At 35.1% G+C, this 23,251-nt stretch overlaps 1 protein-coding gene across 1 annotated transcript in view; it reads right to left on the reverse strand.

The window, feature by feature from the left end:
• Positions 1-23,251, reverse strand: part of SCN1A (sodium channel, voltage gated, type I alpha subunit) — a 162,648-nt gene that overhangs the window by 76,005 nt on the left and 63,392 nt on the right. Inside the window, exons 2-3 of the mRNA XM_011958029.1 lie at positions 13,690-13,782; positions 9,327-9,639 (exon numbers count right to left, since the gene is read on the reverse strand). Of these exons, the coding sequence (XP_011813419.1) occupies positions 9,327-9,590 (264 nt within the window). The 5' untranslated portion in view covers positions 9,591-9,639; positions 13,690-13,782. The remainder of the gene's footprint in view (positions 1-9,326; positions 9,640-13,689; positions 13,783-23,251) is intronic.

Here is a 23,251-nt window from a genome sequence, read left to right on the forward strand (position 1 = left end):
AACTATTTGTTTTAATTGAATATAGAAGAATTGATGAACATTTACCTTGACCAGCACTTTCCAACAGAAATATAATGTAAGCTACAAATCTGAGCTACAGGTATGATTTTAAATTTTCTGAGAGCCACATGAAAACAAAAACAAAGCAGGTGAAATGAATTTTAACCCAACATATCTGAATTATTATCATTTGGGAATGAAATTGATATAAAAAATTTTTGAGATATTATGTATATTTTTATACTATCTCTTAGGTCTTTGAAATCTGGAGTTACACTTACATATTTCAAGTACTCAGTAGCTACACAAGGCTAATTAATCTCCACTGCATTGGGCAGCACAGACCTAAACTTAAAGCATCCATTGTTCAGCAAGCTCATACCTTCTTCAGCAATCCTTGCCATGTAAAAATAATTTCTGGTTTTAAAGAAAAAGCAAGAAGTAAGTTATATAGAAAAATTGGTAATAACTCTGGTAATTAACAGTTTAATAATCTGGGAAGCAACATTACAAAAATATAAGTGTGATTTATTTTATCTTATGTTAAGAGTGCAAACTCTGAAATTAGATTTCTGGTTCAAAAGCTAACTTTGCTGCCTTCTAGCAGTGTGATCCTCAACAGGTTTCTTAACATTCTGTGACTCAGTTACCTCACTTGAAAACAGAATAAATGTACTTAGCTCACAGACTTGAAGTGATTCCAATTTAGTCTGTCAGATTTTGATACCTAGTTTTTATACTTTAAATAAGTAATCCAGATGATTCTGTCATAGCAGGGCTGTTAATCTGTTTTTGTTACCTAATGGTTATAAAAAATCACAAGCCATTGCCCAAATATCAATGATTATGTTGTACATGTGGATTGAAATCTTGCCCCTTGATCTAACTGAATAGTTACTAAGAAAATGATTATGTTATAATGATTTGGTAGAAATTGCTATTTATGAAGCTATATTTGTTATTATCTAGCAATCTTGTCTTGTTTCTGGGCTTAGAGAAAGTGATTTGTTTACGATCTTTTCCCATGATGGACATTGAATTTAACAAGCCATGGTTTTCCAGTTTCTTTTTTTCATTTAAATATAGCCATTACCTTAACTTTTGTTTCAATCTGGGCACCATATTCTTCAAAGTACATAGTTTAAACATAAGCTCTAACTTTGTGTTTCATCTAAACAGTATTGAAACATTGCCAATTAACAGGACTGACTCCAAATTTATTGCACTTTCCTACTCTTCAAGTAAATCCACTGGCAAAGACAAGAAATAACACAGGAAGGTGAGCTATGATGATGAGCAACACACAAAATGTAGAATGTACTACTGGTTGGTTAAATTTATCCTTTAGCTTCAAAGTTTAAAATAGGCAATTTCCAACTTGTACATGAGCTGTGCTCCAAAAATGCATTTGGAAGTCAATTGTTTGGAAATGTGAATATATATGTGTGAATATATGTGTATCTGTGAATATTCTTGCAGATACACATATATTTCTAGATCCACAAGTCTATCAAACTGTTAATGAAGTACAATTCTGAATTAATGGCACTGCAAAACTTTATCACTATGTGTAAAAAAGTGTTACTCTGAAAAAGATAATTTCTTTCCTTGAAATAGCCCTGGAAGTCAGACCAGAAAAATTATCTGGCTCTAGCTCCTACCCAGAAGTACTATTAACTTTTTCATAGCTCTAAGCTGCTGGCTTGGGAAGAGGTTCCAGCATGAAGGGGCAGAGTTAGAGCCATGTTGCAAGAGGAGAGATGCTTCAAAGTTTTGGGTGTGAAGAGCAGCATAGATGGTCAGGAGATTCCATTAGTATAATACATACCTCTGGGGACATTTCTTATGCTGGGCCAATTCCATGGTATATAATTTTTTTTCCCAAGGACATTAAATGGTCTCACCTACTTCCCTTAACATTTATTATAGCCTGTGAGTTCAAGCCAAGATTTTCTTCCTTTTCTGGCTCACTGGGGGATGAAAAGTTTTCTTGCAGGCTTTCTACCTGACTCTGAAAAGAGTATGCCATATTTAATATTTTTTCATCTCCTCGTCTCATTCAATTTTTTCCTTTCAACCAGGGATAATCAGACTAAGCAACAATCTGTGTCACTTGCCTACCTGTGTGCCACCAAGCTTTAATATATAGCCTTCACCTAATGACAGATGTGGTCCTTAAGCCACAGATGACAAACTAAAATGCCCACAGAGGCTAGGTGACAGTAGGTACCTGCCAGTTTTAGGCATATAAGTCAGTGATGCCTGAACTAATATTTCAAAAGAAATCCTTAGATGTATAATTTTGTGTGTGTGTGTGTGAAAGATTTTCTGATCTATAAATGCTAGAAAATAATTCAAAATTATAAGTAATTTTGTTAGTTTAACAAAACATGTCTGTGAACTCCATGCCTCATAGTCAGTTTTTAAACACTGTTGCCATAAGCTCACACAAAAGAGAAGAATTTGTACCTAGAGAAGAATCTGTAAAATTGCTTGTTCCTAAGCTTTAGCTGGGTGGGATGGGGGAGGGTTGGGGCCAGTGGAGAAGATAACTCTGCAGAAGGTGCCTCGCTAGAAAGTGCCTAACTAGGCTTTTGTCAGCCAAGGCTGCAGAGCCCTCAACCTCTTCTCCAGCAGAGAAGAAACTATAACCATAAGGAAAAAGAATAAAATCTGGAGCTGAAACATTTTTCAGCCCTATATCATCAGAATGTACATACCATGGATCTGCTATGCTATTCTATGGTCAGTTAATTTTTCTTTGACTGGAAAGAACACATTTGAGCCCAGTTTGATTACAAGCTTGCTGTGTGAGGACTATGAGCAAACTATTCCCCTCAATTTCTCCATCTCAATGGAGAAGATTATACTAATACTAATCTCAGGACTGTTTTGAGGATGAAGTGAAATAAAACATGTCAATGCCCTTAGTGAATTCTAAAGTGTCAATAAAAATATAAGGATTAAAATATTTAAAATGTATCTCTGTATTCTAACTCTTAAATATACACATATAAGAACATTTCTGTTTCTCCAAGTATGGCCAATTTTAGTATTGGAATTTTCAGGTTCAATATCTTTCTTCTCAAACTTCCTACCTAAGAAAACGAGGCCATCAACTTCCTTCTGTCTGACACCTAAACACCTCCAAAACCAATTCCGATTCTATCCATTATTCTCCATCTCCATGGTCAAAATGCTAGATCAAACATAAAACTCCTAAATTTCTCCATAGAGAAGTTGAGTGATTTTTAACACTGTAAAGTGGACCATGTTACTCCTGTACCCAAATACTTGTTGGGAATTCATTTTGCTTTGAAGATAACCTTCAAGCTCTTTAAGATGTACTGAAAGATCCCCTTTATGTAGCCCCAGGTCTACCTCCCCAACCTCACCTTATTCTCTTCTTACCTATTACAGGTCAGCTTGATTATATGTCTTATTCTATGCTGTTCTCTTTCCTTGGAAGATTCTCCTCTCCCTCCTCCTTTTTAACCCTCAGATCCCAATTTAAATGCCATTTCCTTATAGAGGCACGCAATTTAAATTTCCTGAACTGATGCTCTTTGAAAATAGATGCTTATCACCCTACTGGAATTTGGTGTGAAAAAAATTCTAATTAGTTTAGAAGCTAATCTAGATTACTGAGTGTCTAAGATTTTAGTTTTTACAAAGGCAGGAAATGGCCAAGTGGTGAAATGACCAGTAAGGGTCTGGGAAATACTGCCAGCCTAGGAGACAAGAATCACATCTTGCAAAATGGCATGAGTAGGAAACAGGAAGAACAGCTATAGGCTTATTTAGATTCTATCACTGACTTCTCTTTTTTCCACTGCTGTTATTAGTGCTATGACTGCAAATCCAAACCAGCATGACAATGGGCCATGGAAACTCATTGGTCTAGTTTTAAAACTAGTCTCTGTTACTTAATAGTTTTGTGATCTTAGGCAAGTTATTTAACCTCAGTTTCATTATTTTTAAATAAAGACAAGAGCTATCTTGAAAGAATCTGTGGATTTAAAAAGAACAGTAATTGTACTGATATTATATATAGCATGTAGAGTACATAGCTTTTTCTTTTTTTCTTTTTTTTTCTTTGTCCGCTTAGGACACCTTTTCTAACAGTTCCTCTTCTCTTCCTTTTGGAGTAAACCTCTGCTCTGCTGTCTTCCCATGTTGCTTGGTGGAGCTGACCCACCCCTTGGCAACACAGGTTAGTATGTGACAGAGACCATCCCATACCAAGGAGACCATCACATACCACTGCCCAAAGTGAGTGTTTCAGAGGAGGCCATGTGACCTAACTAGAATCAATTCTAGGACAACTGCTAGAGCTTTTGAAGAAAACGTGAGCCTTTTTTCTTTTCTCTTTCTTGTTTTAGTGAGCAGAAGATAGTAGTTACAAGGCTGCAGGATGTTAGTTTAGCACCACTGGTGGCTATTTCTGCCATTTGTGGAAGAGCCAGCCTGTAAATGAAGCCAGCATAGTTGAAAGCAGAGGTAACCATGGAAAAGGACTACCCTCATGATATCGTTTCAGGTACTGGGTATTTTGATATTAAAACCAGATTCGCTAGACACATTTCCTTTATTTTTCCCCAAAAGTTGTTTCTGTTGGGTTTTGGTCACTTTCAATTGAAGGATCTCCTATTGATATGGCAGATACTCTAAAAATGCCAACCATCATTTTATTTATCAACATCACCATCTTGGGACTGTTTCTGAGACAGAAACAGGGAGGTGACAAAGGAAAAAGAAGCACAAGGAAGAAACAGTGCATAGGGAGGAGAAAGATTGGGAAGTCAACTACAGGGTCATGGGTGTAAGGGAGAGTCTGGGTGACTTGAAGTTTTAGAGGAGCTGATGATAAGTAAAGAACAACTACACACGGGACTGCCCATATGATAATTCGTGGAATTATAAGTTTTTAATAATCATCCACTTTTCTGATTTCCCATTAATTACTTTTGCAAGGAAAACTCCATAATCTCAATTAAAAACAAAACAAACTCTCTCCACCCAGTTTAACAACTAAAAACTCCTGTGGCAGTGATATACCAAACATGAATTTGAAATCACAAACTCATATATGACTTCTCATGCAGCCCAATGAAAAGACAGTGTGCATTTTTTTAGAACAGCTGACAGAAAGAGAGAATAAGTTACTTTGAAATGATCCATAAGACTTTTTAAAAATGAATACATTTCTGCACTTCATAATTAACAAACATCCATTTTTACTACAGATCTAAAATATCTCATTCTATTTCCAGTAAACTGTCACATTGTTAAAATGATATTTTCTTCCATGATAATAATGAGTCATCTGTAATTTTAACAAGAACATGAGAAGAAAGACATTTTCTGTAATAAAGAGTGGGTAAAGAATTTGAATGTAGAGCCACATGGTACAAAATCAGCCCAAGCTATGAAAGGAAACTGTGAAAAAAAGTTCCATGAGGGGAAAAAAAGGTGTGTTCACAAGTTAAAATGTGCCTTGCTACACAGCTAAAGTAAATAAACAAATAAAGGGAACCCAATCTGGAATCATGTTCTAAAGACCACTAAGTCAGAGCTAACATGATATGAAAAATACTGTCACTGTATTATGATAGCAATTTTTCCCCTGAGTTTTTAACCTGGAATTATGAAGGCTTAAAACATCTGAGTATCTAAAAACCTTCTAATGCTTCTATGCATCAGGAATGTTCATGAGATGGTTGCTACTATTTCTTTAGTTACTACTACAATATTACTGAACATGGATTAAACTACTTCAACAATTTTAGTAGAATATTTGAACATTATATAATTTGCACATCTTAAACTGGGACAAAGAGGATAAAAATATGTGGGCATATGCCATTGGAAAATACACCCTCAGCAGTGACATTTTTATAAGCTCACTGACATTGCCTTTGTAAAAGATTACAGAGAGCTTCAGTGTGGTGGTTGTGTTGTTTTTATTCACAAAAATTCTTTGCATGTACACTACTGAACTTTAATGTAAAATATAACATAAGGAATTGATTCTGTAAATATTTTTACAGTTGGCTTGTTTTGTTTATTCTATATAGTTGAGAAAAAAACCAGAGTCTTTGTATACAAAGACTCTGTAATGCAAAGACACATTAACTGTTGTACTAGAGTCCAACTTTAGGGAAATCACTAGTCTAACTGCATATACCATTTTACTCAGGCAAACCTAATCCACACCCCCAATATCAGCATTAGTGGAAAATCTCATCCTAATAAACATTTTCTCTGGTGACATTTCCACTATTTGACCATTTAACTATGTCAAGGATACTGTATATATGTACTGCATTGTTTTAATGAAGATCACCCAGCCAATCTCTGGTAACCCAGTCACTAAAATAAAATTAGTCTTTGAATATTGAAAGAAATATTCATTTTTTAAAAAGGTTCAGATTTTGCTAAGCATTCCAACTTTAGTCAGAGCAAATTAATTCAGTTTAAGAATATTCTTCAATACTGAAATAATCCAATTAGAAAAGAAAATTAAAGACAGAAAAAAGCGTACAGGCAACTTATAAAAGTCTTAAGACATAAAAACACAAAAGAAGGAAATTTCAAACACACAACTCCATCATGTGTTCTAAGCACACCATGTTAGTTTTTAAGGATTTCAGCCCTGCAAAAAGCTTTATGTGCATTGCTGTTGAATAACTTACATTTGAAGATGTGCTTGGTGTCAGCTCAATGTAAAAGCCATGAATATACCTTACCTTGGGGAAAACTCTTTCCTGATAACAATATTTCTCTTATCAGGTTGTTCTACTTGCACACTGTGATTTGTTCCAAAATGCCAAAATGCTTTTCTTTCCTCATACCATGTACATTTGAAGATAAGGACAGAAGATGTTAAGAGCAAGTTTAGACGTGAGCCTAACAAAGTTTATAAGGGTTTCCTCAACACAAGAATCTGGCTGTCACTTCATCAGAGTTGGCCTTTCACCCTCAGTTTTAAGATGTTTCTTTTGAGTATTTTGAAAATGTTTGCACAATTTTGATTTACATCTGTCTTTATATCCTTTGCTATATACAATTAATTATAGACCAATTATGGACCATTTTATTTGGGGACATCCCCTCAAGACAATCACTTTTATCAGTCTGAAAGTTCTTTAATTTAAAAAAAGAAGATTGATTGGATGTTCTGGTTTCCAGATGAAGAATGTCTACCTTTGTCAACATGCATTAATTTGGTCTTTCTGAAAACATTCATTTTTTGTTTTACAAATAAAGACCCAGCCTAGGAGCAGAGATACTAAATTTCTTCCCTGTTTGATTAAGGGATAGATGCTGGGTGGCTTTAATAATTTTTAGATGGTGATTGCCACCAAAGAGGTGAGGACGGGGTGTCCACGGGTTGCGAAAGGTCTGTTGAGGATGGAGACCACTAACACATCCCAAGAGCAGCCTTTGAATAAACTGGAAGTATCCAATGGCTATAAACACAGTAGCACACTCTATGCTGTGAATGAATTTCTGCCTGGAACACACCAGAGTCTTCACTTCAATACTGAAGTCATTTTAAATGAATTAAAATGTTTAAGCAATTGGATTATCTGCATTTTTACTTTTCTTATGCAAATAAAGTCCTCGTAGTTTGCTTAATTTGGACTTTGGCTTTGCAGATATATTAATTTCCAAAGAGCTGATTAAATAATAAAGTGCAACTTTTCTCATAACTTAAATGGCAGTTATGAGACTAATAATCTCTTACCAACTAAGATTTGACAATATGGTGTTCAAAAGCAAAGTTCGAAGAAAATGAAATACATGGAAAATGATCCATTCCTTCCTCTACTGTGAAATGAATAGACCAGTTTTTAAAAAGGGAAAATATGTTATACTTAAACTGATTATATCCTGAAAAGTTAAAAAAAATCTGAACCTAAGGCTAGTCAACCTTTTGTGAAGCTCTTGCCTCTGAAACTGTAGCTGTCAATCAGAAGTGATTTATAAAACTGCCTCAAATTCACATATTACAAATGCCAAACTTTTGCAAGCATTTGACAAGGACTAACTTCACACAGAACTGGGCCAGAAACAGAGGCCCTAAAAGTTTAGGGTGCATTTTAAGGTCCAGGTTCAACAAAAAATTTACTTAATTACAATCTTTGTGCCCTGTCTTTCCACTAAGATTCACAAATGCATTGTGTCAGGTGAAAAAGAAGAAAATACTACGAATCACCTAACGTCATACATTTAATTTAAAATCAATGCAATAATCTTTTTAAAACTTTTTATGTTTTTCTTTTTGGTTTGCTGAAACGACAGTCATAATGAATGGTTGGATGCTTAATATAAGGTGTTCATTTCAAGCATGGATATAAAAAAAGCACGCAAATATCATTTATAGGTTCTTCAGGTTATGACACTTTTGTTAATTCTTACCAATATTAATACATTAATACCAAAATATTAAATAACTTGTAAAATTCTAGTTTATGTAAAAATGTTAATTTACAGGTAAAAAAATTTCTTCAGGAAATTAATTGATTTGTTGTTTATAACATGACATAGAAATTGCAAACCCTTGTGGCATCAAATTTGTTTGCATGAAAAATTAGTACTCATATTTTCTGTAGTCTTCATAACTCGTGATTTTGAGATTTCCAAGTATTTCCAAGTACAGAAAGTACAAAAAATTGTATAGTAAATCTAATCTGTGGAGAGAATCTGTCAATTTGTTAAATTAGTTGCCCATTTCCTTCCTCGCTTCCTCCCTTCCTCCCTTCCTTCCTTCTTCTCTTTTCTTTTTCTTTTTCTTTTCTTTCTTTTCTTTTTTTTTTTTTTTTGACGGAGTCTTGTTCTGTCTCCAGGCTGGAGTGTAGTGGCGCCGCCTCCGCTCACTGCAACCTCTGCCTCCAGGGTTCAACAAGCGATTCCCCTGCCTCAGCCTCCCGAGTGCCTGGGATTACAGGCGCGCGCCACCATGCCCAGCTAAGTTTTGTATTTAGTAGAGAAGGGGTTTCACCATGTTGACCAGGATGGTCTGAATTTCCTGACCTCATGATCCGCCTGCCTCAGCCCCTTAAAGTGCTGGGATTACAGGCTTGAGCCACTGCACCCGGCCTCTTTTTATTTGTCATGGTGCATTTGGGACAGTTCCGTGTGTTATGATATAATCAAGTCATTTCTCATGTATATGCATAAACCACCCACAAATGTATTTCATTTCTTAAACAGAAGGATACTTAAGATTTTGTGCTAATTCAGCATGTGTTGGTGCTACAACAGTCCAAGGAATGAAGTAGGCAATTAGCAGCAAAATACGCCCAATAAAATACACTCACTTTCTTATTGATATAGTAGGGGTCCAGGTCCTCCAGGGGCTCTGACACCATCTCTGGAGGAATGTCTCCATAAATAAATGGAAGGTTCTTTCCAGCTTCCAAGTCACTATTTGGCTTTGGGCCATTTTCGTCATCATCTTTTTTGTCTGGTTTGGGATTCTTAGCCTTTTCTTCTGCAATGCGTCTTTCAATAGCCGCAAGAGATTCTCTGGTGAAGAAGTTGAAGCTGTCAGGTCCTGGTGGTACAAGCACTGTTTGCTCCATCTTGTCATCCTGCACATTTTAATTACCATTTATTCTGCATATGAAATTCCTAAAATAAAAGGAATACGGATATTTTAAAGAGAGGACTAAGAGATGTTAACATAAATAAATTCTTGTCATGAAACACGAGCTAGAGGATTTAAATTTTGCTTTCTCCTTAAATTGAAAGGTGATTTCTAAAGAAAAAATTTTAACACAAATGGTTTCTGTGTTTAGTTAAGCATCCCATATTTATTAATTATTGTGCTTTACTGATACAGGAACTGTGCCATGAGTTTTAAAAGTGGCTCAAATCCTTAATCAAAGTACATTAGGCTAATTACCACCATGTCCTAATGAGTTATTCAGTCTGTGACACACCGAGAAGATGGAGACTGTGCCTATAAGGACAAAGGATCGCTCATTTAATAAGGATGAGGGGAAAAGCAATTGTCTCTGAGAGGACATAAAATCTAACCCTCTAGGTCTGACAAGTGATTCCTGGCCAAGCTAGCCAGGATAGTTTGCAGTGACCAACCTTAATGACCAATCAAATAGTTACTGCTGTCCTGACTGGGCTTTAACCTCTTCTAAGATTTGAGACAACTGGAACTATGTCCTGTTCACTTCATTAGCCATGCATGGTTGGCTTACTTGAACATATAAAGACAGTCCACGGTTGGACAAATGTCATTTATGTGAGTAAGAAGGAGAGAAAAACTAGGCTGTAAAGAAATTACTAGATGGAGGTAGGGGTGGAAGAAGATAGCTGTAAGTGCAGGAGACAGCAGGATTCTTCTGTTTCAAGAAAAATGATCAGAAAGAAGTCAGGGTGCCATAAACTCAATAGAAACTGAAGTGCTTTTCTTCACTGGAGCAATAATGAAATTCTTGCTGATTCTATAGTCCTATAGTGCTAACCATATTATGAAGGCCTGAGGCAAAACCATCAACCTCATACAGCAGAGTCAGACCTGATCTGATGCCAGACGCCAAATCCCAAATGTGTTGTTTTAAGGCATATTTAATATGAGCTCAGATTTCACAGATATTACCGAGCCAAAACATTCCAGAGCCTAAGTTGCCACTTGGCCATGAATTTTATTTGGAGACTGCATTAACTCATTAAGGTCAGCAAGCTATGGTACAGTTAATTACAGCTTTGATGTATATAAACTGCAATAAGAAAATTGCAGTCATAATTATTTTGTGAGGGACAGAGACCACAAATTTCAAGGAGGTTCTCATTGCTGTGAGGTTTATAACCATATTTTTCAGAGTGGGTGATCAGAAGAAGGGAGGACTCAAGTTTAAATATGTACCCTTAGTCTATTAAGTGAGGTTTTCAGAGGTTCTTACAACTTTACCTGCGGTTATTTAGTACCTGCAAGAATAGGTTGCCTGTCAATCAATGAAGACTGAATGTTCTGTCTACAAACTCTGGTTCCCCTACAAGGCATCAGGAAAATACTAACATTTATTTTTTGCAAATAAAAGTTTATGGATAACAAATATAGTAACTTTTGTCAAAAGAGAAATAAAATATTCTGATGTATATATAAAATTTCTGTTTTTAACTAGCTTTTTGATAGAAAATATATGTAAATGATATAAACACAAACATCTACAAGAAAATGCGGTATAATGTCTCCTTTTTACCTTGTTTCCCCAGGCCCAATTCCCCTTCCTAGAGGCAACCACTGCTACCTATCTCCCATATATTTTTCCAAGTATGTAATATGTATGTGCTAGAACATGAGCATATGTATACATATTCTATTTTAAAATACATATACAAACAGAATCTTATTATACAAACTGTTTTACACCAGCATTTTTTACTTAAAATGTATATTAGAGTTCATTTATCTTAATTTTTATAGATTTGACTCATACCTATTACTGGCTACTTGGGTTTCCATTACATGTTATGTGCCATAATGTATTTAACCAATTCCCTGAATGTATTTGGGTTGTTTCCAGTCTTTAGCTAATATTGAATAAAGTTGCAAGTAATACATTTTTACACACATACTTTCAAATAAATGTGGATATATTTATAAAATTAATTTTTAAAGGTAGACTTGGCTTTGCAAAGAATGAATATTTAATTATGATAGTTACTGCAAAACTACTCTCTATGGAGTTTGTATGAACTTATTCTCCTGACAGCAATGTAACAGAGTGCCTATTTATCCTCACCAATATAATGTGTTATCATATTTTTTATATTTCCAGTCTGACAGAGACAAAGATGAGAGCATATTATAATTTTAATTTGTATTTGTCTTACTATGAGAAAAGTGGAACATATTTTTCTTATACTTAAGAATTATTTTTTATTTTCTTTCCTGCAACTGCTTATTTAAGGAACAGCCCACTTTTTCCTTTTATTTTTTCAGTCTATAGCATCTTTTAAGACAAAATATTAGCCACTTGATTTTTCGATGTGTGGTCTTTTTAAAAATATATGTTTTTTGACTTTATGGTGTTTTGTGCTACAGATTTTAAATGATTTAATTAAAAATGTTAAAATTTTTATGTGATTATCGAATTCTTATTTGGCTTCTGGATACTGCATAATACTTAGAAAGGCATCCAGAGGGATGGGCAGTAAGGGGTAGGAAAAAGGATATAAAATATATACATACACACACATGCATATATATTGCCTTTTCTTCTTGTATTTTTAGTATTTTGATGGTTTAATGTTATAAGTGTAAATATTTTATCTATTTGGAATTTATTTTCTATATGGAGTGAGGTAGAGATCAAAGAATAACTAAATAAAAGCAGAGATAGTCCATGTCTTTGGATAGGAGTATTCAATATATCAAAGACACCAGTTCTTCCCAACTTGAACTAAAGGTTTAATTCAATCTCTGTCAAAATCCCAGCAGTTATTTTATGGATATTGGTAAACTGATTCTAAAGTTTATATGGAGAGGCAAAAAAACTCAAAAGAGCCAACACAATGTTGAAGAAGAACAAAGTCGGAGGACTGACACTAACCCAACTTTAAGACTTACTATAAAGCTGCAGTAATCAATACAGTGTGGTACTGACAAAAGAGCAGATAAATGGATCTATGGAATAGGATAGTGAGTGTGGAAGAAGGCCCACATAATTATAGCCCACTGATCTTTAATAAAGAAGCAAGGTAATAAAATGAAGAAAAGATAGTCTTTTCAACAAGTATTGCTGGAATAACTGGACATCCAAATGCAAAAAAAAAAAAAAAAAAAAAAAAATGAACCTAGACATACAGACCTTACACCTTTCACAAAAATTAATTCAAAATGGATCACAAATCTAAATGTAAAATGCAGAACTAAAAATCTACTAGAAGATAATATTGGAGAAAACCTAGTTGACTCTAAATTTGTTGATAACTTTTTACTTCTCTGTTTTCCTTGGAAATGTCTCATCTTCATATTTGAGTTCTGGAATATTTCTGGTGATAATCTCAGTGCCATATATATGTTTTTGGTTTTCTAGCAGTGATGGTGAGGAGGAGTTGTGCCAGCTTGCTTCTTCACTGCCATTTTGGAACCAGAACTCAGGTGATGACTTTTTAGATATAACACCAAAGGTACGATCCGTGAAAAAAAAGAATTGACAAACTAGACATCATTAAAATGAAAAACTTTTGCTCTGTGAAGGATACTATCAAGAGAATAAGAAGGCAAGCCACATGCTGGGAAAAAAATGTTTGTAAAAGACATGTCTGATAAAGGACTGTTATCCCAAACATACAATAAATTATTAAAACTCAACAATAAGAAAAGGAATAATCTGAATAGAAAATGGGCCAAAGACCTCAACAGACACTTCACCAAAGAAGACACACAGATGGCAAATAAGTATATGAGAAGAAGTTGCCCCACATCATATGTCATTACTGAAATGCAAATTAAAACAATAAGATACCACTACATACTCATTAGAATGGTCGAAGTCCAAAACACTGACAACATTAAATGCTGATGAGGATATGGAGCAATAGAAGCTCACATTTATTGCTGGTAGGCAAGCAAAATGGTACAGCAAGTTGGAAGACAGTTTAGCTGTTTCTTAAAAACCAAACATACTCTTACCATATGATCCAACAATTGCATACCTTAGGATTTAACCCAAAGGAGTTGAAAACTTATGTCCACACAAAATCCTGCACACGGATGTATACAGCAGCTTTATTCATAATTGCCCAAACCTGGAAGCAACCAAGATGTCCTTCAGTAGGTGAATGGATAAATAACATGTGGTACATCCAGACAATGGAATATTACTCAGCACTAAAGGAAATGAGCTATCAAGCCATTAAAAGACATGGAGAAACTTTAAATACATATTACTAATTGAAAGATGCAATCTAAAATGGACATACAGTATGATTCCAACCATATGACATTATGAAAAATACAAAACTATGGAGACAGTACAAAGATGAGTGATTGCCAGGGCAGTGAAAATACTTTGCATGACACTATAATAATGGACACATGTCATTATACATTTGTACAAACCCATAGAATGTACAATACCAAGATTGAATTCTAATGTAAACTACGGACTTCGGGTGATTATGATACATCGGTGTGGGTTCATCAATTGTAACTATATACAATATCTAAACACTTTCTTTAAAATAGCTCTTGAATCAAAGAGGACTTTGATTCTAACACATATAACATAGCACATATGTTAAAATATACCTATATATGATATAGGTATATTTGAACTGCATTTAATTTATTAACTTAGGGAAAAATTCTTCCATTGTATTTTTCTCTTCTAAATAGATTATTTTTACAGTAATACATATGTGCCACTCTGGTGCAAGATATTGATAGTAGGGGGAGGCGCTGTGTGTGTAGAGAAAGGGGAAACTCTATTTTTGGCTTAATTTTGCTGTGAACCTAAAACTACTATAAAACTAGTCTATTTCAAAGAGAAAAAATACAATGGAAGAAATGTTCCTAAATATAATGTAAGCATTTGTAAAAGCTTTGACTAAATCCCAAAAGTAAATATAAATAGATGGAAAGGTATATCCTATTATTAGATAGGTATGCTATATCATAAAGATACAATTTTCCCTAAATTAATAAATTAAATGCAGCCTTTGAAAAATAATCACAAAATTCATATAACTAGAGAAATCTATTTGAAACTTCATATGGAAAAATAAGCAAACAAGAATAACCAGAAAATTCTTAAAATGAATTTTGGTTTCAAAGTCCTCACTGATGCAAGAACTATTTAAAAGAAAGTGTTTAAAATTTTTGAATGACAGATTTTCCTTCTAATTTTTAAATTTATGTTTAGTTTTATTACATAATGATCTGATAATGTAGTTTGTACCTTTTCTGTTTCTTGGAATTTATTGTGATTTCTTTTTATCCTACTACAGGTTGTTTTTAACAATGACTTTTCTAAGAACATTAAAAGGAAACTTATTCTTTATTTTAAAGCAGTAGAGTTCAGTATGTCTCAATTATATTGATCTTATTTCTTATCTTATGTTGACCTTCTATGTCTGTACATATTTTTTTCTATTTGATTGTTCCAAGTTGAGAGAGGTGAATTAATGTCTATTTAATGTGTTTTTATTTATTGTGGTTTCTGTCATTTTTGTTCTATGAATTCCAATACGGTATTGTTTGATGTGTAAGTAACACTTATGATCAGATCTTTGGAGTGAATTAAACCCTGTTCTTCCTTAAATGGCCCTTGTTTATCTTACTGTCGTTTCTTCCCTTTAAAGACAACTTTGTCTCATAGCTTATAATGACTTTAATTTCTACTTATTTGCATTTATCTAGTATGTCTTTTTCCATCAGTTTGGTTTCATCCTTTTCATTTCACTGTTTTAGCACTTTCCTTAATATGTATATGTTTAGATATCATATATAGGTATATTTTAACATATGTGATCACTGCGACAATCACCATCTTTCTTTTTTTTTTTTTTTTTTGAGATGGAGTCTCACTCTGTCGCCCGGACTGGAGTGCAGTGGCCGGATCTCAGCTCACTGCGAGCTCCGCCTCCCGGGTTCACGCCATTCTCCTGCCTCAGCCTCCCGAGTAGCTGGGACTATAGGCGCCGGCCACCTCGCCCGGCTAGTTTTTTGTATTTTTTAGTAGAGACGGGATTTCACATTGTTAGCCAGGATGGTCTCGATCTCCTGACCTCGTGATCCGCCCGTCTCGGCCTCCCAAAGTGCTGGGATTACAGGCTTGAGCCACCGCGCCCGGCCTCTTTTTTTTTATTATTATTATACTTTAAGTTCTAGGGAACATGTGCGCAATGTGCAGGTTTGTTACATATGTATACTTGTGCCATGTTGGTGTGCTGTACCCATCAACTCATTAGCACCCATCAACTCGTCATTTACATCAGGTATAACTCCCAATGCCATCCCTCCCCCCCCCCCCTCCCCATAATAGGCCCCAGTGTGTGATGTTCCCCTTCCTGAATCCAAGTGATCTCATTGTTCAATTCCCACCTATGAGTGAGAACATGCGGTGTTTGGTTTTCTGTTCTTGTGATAGTTTGCTGAGAATGATGGTTTCCAGCTGCATCCATGTCCCTACAAAGGACACAAACTCATCATTTTTTATGGCTGGATAGTATTCCATGGTGTATATGTGCCACATTTTCTTAATCTAGTCTGTCACTGATGGACATTTGCGTTGATTCCAAGTCTTTGCTATTGTGAATAGTGCCGCAATAAACATACGTGTGCATGTGTCTTTATAGCAGCCTGATTTATAATCCTTTGGGTATATACCCAGTAATGGGATGGCTGGGTCAAATGGTATTTCTAGTTCTAGATCCTTGAGGAATCGCCATACTGTTTTCCATAATGGTTGAACTAGTTTACAATCCCACCAACAGTGTAAAAGTGTTCCTATTTCTCCACATCCTCTCCAGCCCCTGTTGTTTCCTGACTTTTTAATGATTGTCATTCTAACTGGTGTGAGATGGTATCTCATTGTGGTTTTGATTTGCATTTCTGCGATGGCCAGTGATGACAAGCATTTTTTCATGTGTCTGTTGGCTGTATGCATGTCTTCTTTTGAGAAATGTCTGTTCATATCCTTTGCCCACTTTCACCGTCTTTCAAAGAGAGTGCCACACTTGGTGTTATTGTCTATGAAGTTGTGTGAAAGGACAGAAACAGTTACTAAAAGCCTTCCTATTATCCAGAAATACTGCATTTGAGAAAAGCTCTCTAAAGAAAATCTCCCTGGTCACTGGCTATTGTTTACTGGAGAAATAAACAACCACGAAAGTAGAAGACATGAATTCTACACTGACAAATACGATCAGTTCAAATGTATTATATATAATTATAAATTACTTAAGATACAGGAATTATATTCATATGTGAGCAATATAACCCATATTATAATGAGAGCATACTGATACTAGTAAAAGTATTTTTTAAACTCTAAGTAGATCTTCTATTCAAATGCTACCTAAAAATAAATTATGTTACAATAATTATAAGAATAAAACCCATTAAAAATCCCATAAGGTTAATTATGAAATACCTAAAAACTGTCAAATATCACTCAATATTAATATTTTTCAGTAATATTATGAAAAACGTTCTAAATTACATTTGAAATCTGTACTTATTCTATTAAAATACAGAAATAAATCATGAATATTCCATTTACACTTACAAAGGAGATTTCACCTTTTTATTCTAACAATTTATAACAGAAGACTTAATTGTCCTAATTTATGAAAATACATGCCACTAGATATGAGGTAGTAACCTCATAGAATCTGCAGTTTTGTCTTACAGCTGTCTCTTTACATAAAAACCAGCATTTAAATATTTGGTTACATAGAGGAGACCTTGCTCCTTTCAAAAGAGATAAGACAATGAAACTTTCCTAACAAGAGAAGACTTCAAAGAGAGAGGCCTTTTCAAGATGACTATGGTTACGCATTTGGACAAAATAAAATTAAGAAGAGAACTAAGAAACCATAGCTAGGAAGAAAAAGTAACAAAGTGCATGTTAGCAAATTTCAAATCTGAAGGAATTTTTAAAAATGTTGGGAATAAGTAGAGTAGTGGGCAATAGAAAACTGGAAGAAGGATGATTCTTTGGAAGACAAGAAAAATGCATTAAAAGTGGAATTCAATTAGATAAGAAACCCTAAAGAAGACAGGGAAAAAAGAATCCAAAAGAAAATGAAATGGAAGTGAGAGATCATGGGAAAATAAAAAAGACTGTAAGAAAATGAAGTGGAAATTTTGAGTGGAAAGAAATAGTAAAGTAATAGCAATAACATGACCAATATCAAATAACGTGGACAAAAGAATAATAAGGAAAAATTTGTTAGAATGTACAAATAGTAAATAAAGATATAATCTGATAATATCTCACTGAAAGAAAAAGAGGGAGATAAATCTGTAGCATTATAATTACAGATTAGGAACACTGTACATTCTTGGGAGATTTTACAAGATCAGAAAGTTAATACTGATAATATTCAGTATCATTTCTAAGACTTTACTAATTTATTACTTATAATAAATGTTTTAGTACTGGATGAGGTTTTTGCTTCTGGGCATTATATATCTCTCTTTCCCGTAGAAGAGGACACATGTATTACATTCCGGACTTGAGTAGGCGTTTATCACAGCCAAAAGATGTTTATACTGAGGTGACTGGGACTGGTAAACCATATGGCTTTGGTGACCCTCAAGGTACAGATGGAGGAGCTTTATTTAAAGAGATCCTAACCCATGAAGTCTTAGAATTAAACTCCCTTGGGCATCTGCTTTTCTCCAGTCAAACAGATAGCTCACAATGAAGTATTTCATTTTCCCTGTGGCATTTCAACAGAAGTCTTAACTGTAAAGGCAACCTTATAAATGCTTTGTACCTGAAGAAACTGGCCTTTTATAAGTTAATCATCATGCAGTTTCTTCGTTTGGGGAGCAGCTCTGTCTGTGACTACTTGGGCCTCTGTGGTTAGATCTGTTTGGCTAATGGACTTTTGGGCTTTTACACAAAGCTATGCTCTCCACACAAACTTCTGTGAGATAAAAAGGTAATATCTGTGTTAGTCCTCTGACTAATTTTTCTTTGTTCAGAACCTGAGAAAGATGAATGAAATTTAATGTTTCCCATCACCGAGAGACACCCAACATCCACAACTTCACACTCTGATGCCATTGTGTATTTACGTGAGGAATACCGTAACTGAGATAATGTCTTGAGCCTTTTTTGGGTTCAATAATGTCCTTAAATTCCATGTTGTTTTTAAAGCCTAAAAGAAATTCCCCCTCATCACTCCCCTGCCTCTCCCTACAACCTGCTGAGACAATTCTTTCATTTTCTCCTCCCAGTTTCCACTGCTATTGTTATAATCTATTAGAATAATTGCTATTATTTCATGCCTTATCTGACCCTAGAAGTGATTTACAGGGAAAAAAATTACTAACCAATTGATTAGTGAACTGAATATAAAGTGTAGCTTTTATGGTTTATTCAGACAAGAATATATGTAGTCCTTAATATGATACTATTTTGTTGTTGATGTGGAATAGTGTTAGTCTATAATACAGGCTTTCAGGCAGATAAGACCTAGTTTACCTTGACCTCTGAATTTCTGAAAGGTTGAGTAAGTTATTTTAAGAGAATTAGACAAAGATAAGTAAATCAAAACCAAGAAATGGCAAATATTTAAAAAACAGAGATTTTCTCATTTAATAGAAAACAAACTGAATGAAAGAAAAATGGGCAATTTCTTTGTTTAGAGCTTATGTGCTTCCTACTTTCAAAATAAATATGTGATTTCTCTCAGGTTACACAGCTTATTAATGGTAGGACTTAAATCAGAACTTTTATTTTCTAATTCCCAAACCAGTGTCTGCCAGGCCGTAATAGTTATGAAATATGTCTTTAAAGTTAAGTAAAAGATATGAAAATATAAGTAGCTGTGTTACAATAGTATTTATCCACTGTAATTGATCTAGGCCTCTCCAAGGAATTTATATTACTTTGAGAGACCCAAAACAAATACAGTAAATAAAGCATTCTGGCAAAAATGGAGACTTCAAAATTTTGAAAAATGAGAGACACCAAAATTAAAAAAGAAGATGATTCTAATATTCAAATTTAGAATTGTATGATGCAGATTTTAATCCTGCTGAACTATACCTCCACCATCAATTTATGTTTTACTTCTATTACATTTTACGTATTGCTAAACTGGATTATTTCTAGTTACTAACTGAGCAAATGACTTTATATAATTTACCTGTAACTCCAAAGTTTGATATAGTTATGCAACTTTTTTTTTTTTTTGAGATGGAGTCTCGCTCTGTGGCCCAGGCTGGAGTGCAGTGGCCGGATCTCAGCTCGCTACAAGCTCCGCCTCCCGGGTTTATGCCATTCTCCTGCCTCAGCCTCCCGAGTAGCTGGGACTACAGGCGCCCGCCACCTCCCTGGGCTAGTTTTTTGTATTTTTTAGTAGAGACGGGGTTTCACCGTGTTAGCCAGGATGGTCTCGATCTCCTGACCTCGTGATCTGCCCGTCTCGGCCTCCCAAAGTGCTGGGATTACAGGCTTGAGCCACCGCGCCCGGCCCCTGTTATGCAACATTTATATATCTTGACCACCTTATAATATATAATCTGATGTGGAGAAAAATTATATATCTTCAATTCTGTCTACAAAGCAGTTTAATATCCATACTGAAGAGAAACCAAAAAGACTGCTGCCAAAATGCTTGCCATCTCCTTGTAAAGAGCTATTACTATTCTGGGGACATAAACCATCTGGGCACGACAATTTGTAAAGTGTTTCAGTTCGTTTTGTAGTGTTCTTGCCACCTACTTTACAAAAGAATGTTACTGCCACTAATAATAAAAATAACTAGGTAAAATGTTATTCTTGCTGTTGTGATCTCACATAACTATTTTTTAGCAGCCAAGAAAGAAATTTGTTTTTACATAGAAATCCCAAACCTAGAAAGTATTGTTTTATAAATTTCTTTTCTAGAAATAATTTGATTTGGGATAATTATAATTACAAAAATATTTCATTTGATTTTTCAATAAGCCAATTTTTAGTAGGTTGGAGTTAACTAAAACAACATATTTCATCCAAATGTTTAAAACTTTTACATTTAAAAATAACTTTATTATCTACCCTTAGTTTTTCATGCCTTATGTAAACTGCAGTTAAAATAAGGTCAGATATTTCACATATGTCTGTATCTACATTTGTATACTTCAGGGGTGTTTTTCAAGACACCCTAATAATAAACTAAGAAATAAAAAAAATCACTCAATCTATTAGTGACTCTGAAGACCCGATATCAAAAAACCACTTTGTTCAAATTGACTGCATCACTTATTACTCTGTTGTATAGGTGGCCTATATTTACTTCAGATGCTAATGTAAAGCTAATACAAAGAGTGTGATAAAAATGTTATATGTTGAACTAAAATAAAACATTGTATTCTAGGCATGTTTGGAATCAAGTAATATAGAATATTTTAAATGTCTTAATAAAACTGCACAATTATTGGGACTCTTTTGCTTTGTTGTATTATTATTGAGTAAAATACCTAGAAAAATAAAATAGGATATAAATTTCTAATCCCAGTTTGGCAATATGTGTGGGGCAGTGTTGATGACTAACAAATAGAACTATGTAGCCTCGTTTAAATCAGCTGTCATCTGCTTGAACATACTCTTGTAGCCCAAAGTCTTGTACTCTTGCTGGGAAGAAAACTCTCCTACTCAAAAATAGTTCTAATAGATATTATTCTATCTCTAATCTTATTTTTCTTTGACTTACGATAATTTTTTTTAAGAGATGGGTTCTTTCTGTGTTGCCCAGGCTGGAGTCAGTGATGTGATCATAGCTCACTACAGCCTCAAGCTCTTGGGCTCAAGTGATCCTAGCTAAAGCTAGGACTACAGGTGCACACCACCATGCCTGATTAATTTTCTTACTTTTGCGGAGATGGTGGTGGTGGGGTCTCACTATGTTGCCCAGGCTGCTCTGGAACTCCTGACCTTCCTTCCATCTTGGCCTCCCAAAGCTTTGGGATTACAGTTGTGAGCCACTGCGCCCAGCCTGTGTTAAATTTTCTTTGGCCAAACAGTTCATTGAGTCTAGTCTTTTGGGCAATTATTACTTCCCAAATATGCCTTTAACTACACTATCATTTCTTCAATTGATGACAATTGAACTTCAGCAACAACTCCACCACTCAGCAATATAAGATATATCTGAATGTATTGCTGAATAAAAATATGTCTTGACAGTATGAAGTACTGAAACATATATGTTCTAGACTTGGGCTGAGAGTCTTAGCCACTGAAACATTTATTTTGTGGTGACATAGTTTATCAAAATGTATATTTACGTGTGCTTTGCTTATATTTTTCCCTTTTTTTATTTTTTCAAGCAAATTGTGACATCATTATTACCTCAGGAATTTTAATACGGCAGTAAACAGAAACTGCTTGAAGTCAATGCTTTCTTTTCTCTCAGTAAAATCTTTAACACATTGCAAAAATGATGTTAGAAATCTCAGATCAAGGGAGACAATTGTATGAGTAAGCAGTGAGACTCTCTAGATGAGGAAGGGGATGGCAGTGACTTAGGCAGGTGATAAACATCTCAAATAGGACAACTGCAAAGCTAGATCCTAGAGAGGGAAGATCCTAGTCTTGCCAAAGACTCATAGATGCTAGGCATGACAGAGAAACAGCAGATCTTACGGACTTGAAGGGGTGAAACAGGCACCTCCGTGGCATTTAGTCATGGTAGACATCCAACCATTTGCTCCTTGTAAGGGATTACACATCTCCACTAACTGCCATGTGACCTGCTGGCCCTCTCAGCAGGTGGCATTCCTAGACTGTACTTCCTTGCCCCTTTGTCAGTTTGACCATGAGACTTGCTTTAGCCAGCAAAATGTGAGATGACACACATGATCTTCAACCACACAGATGATTCCCATGCAATATTGTCGTTTCTTCCAGCTTCTTGTTCTTTTTCCTCTGCCCTGAGAATGGCATGTCTCAAATAGGGATTGCTCCCTCAGCTTGGATCCTGGAGTAAGAAGACACATGGAACAGGGCTTCTGGAGCAACCAGCAACTACTAGGAGTTGTGAATCACTGAGATTACAGGGTTGTTTAACAGCAAAGCTAACTAGTCTGTCAGTGTGAGCCACTAGTCAATTACCAGACTGCTAAACAGATTAGACAAATAAAGAAATACAATATTTCAGCCAGGCATGGTGGCTCACGCCTGTGATCCCAGTACTTTGGGAGGCCGAAGTGGGTGGATCACTTGAGGCCAGGAGTTCAAGACCATCCTGGCCAACATGGTGAAACCCCAACTCAGCTAAAAATACAGAAATTAGCTAGGTGTGTTGGCAGGCACCTGTAATCTCAGCTACTTGGGAGGTGGAGGCAGGAGAATTGCTTGAATCTGGGAGACGGAGGTTGCAGGGTTGCAGTGATCCAAGATGGTACCGCTGCACTCCAGCCTGGGCGACAGAACCAAAAAAAAAAAAAAAAAAAAAAAAAAAAATTCACAAAGAAAAACAATACATAATTTTTGCCTGAGATTTGGATCTGCCATGGTTTATTAGGCTGTGCCTGTAGTTTTCTCATAAAACACAT

This window comes from Colobus angolensis, unplaced genomic scaffold, assembly GCF_000951035.1.
Source record: "Colobus angolensis palliatus isolate OR3802 unplaced genomic scaffold, Cang.pa_1.0 Scaffold456, whole genome shotgun sequence".
NCBI lineage: Eukaryota > Metazoa > Chordata > Mammalia > Primates > Cercopithecidae > Colobus > Colobus angolensis.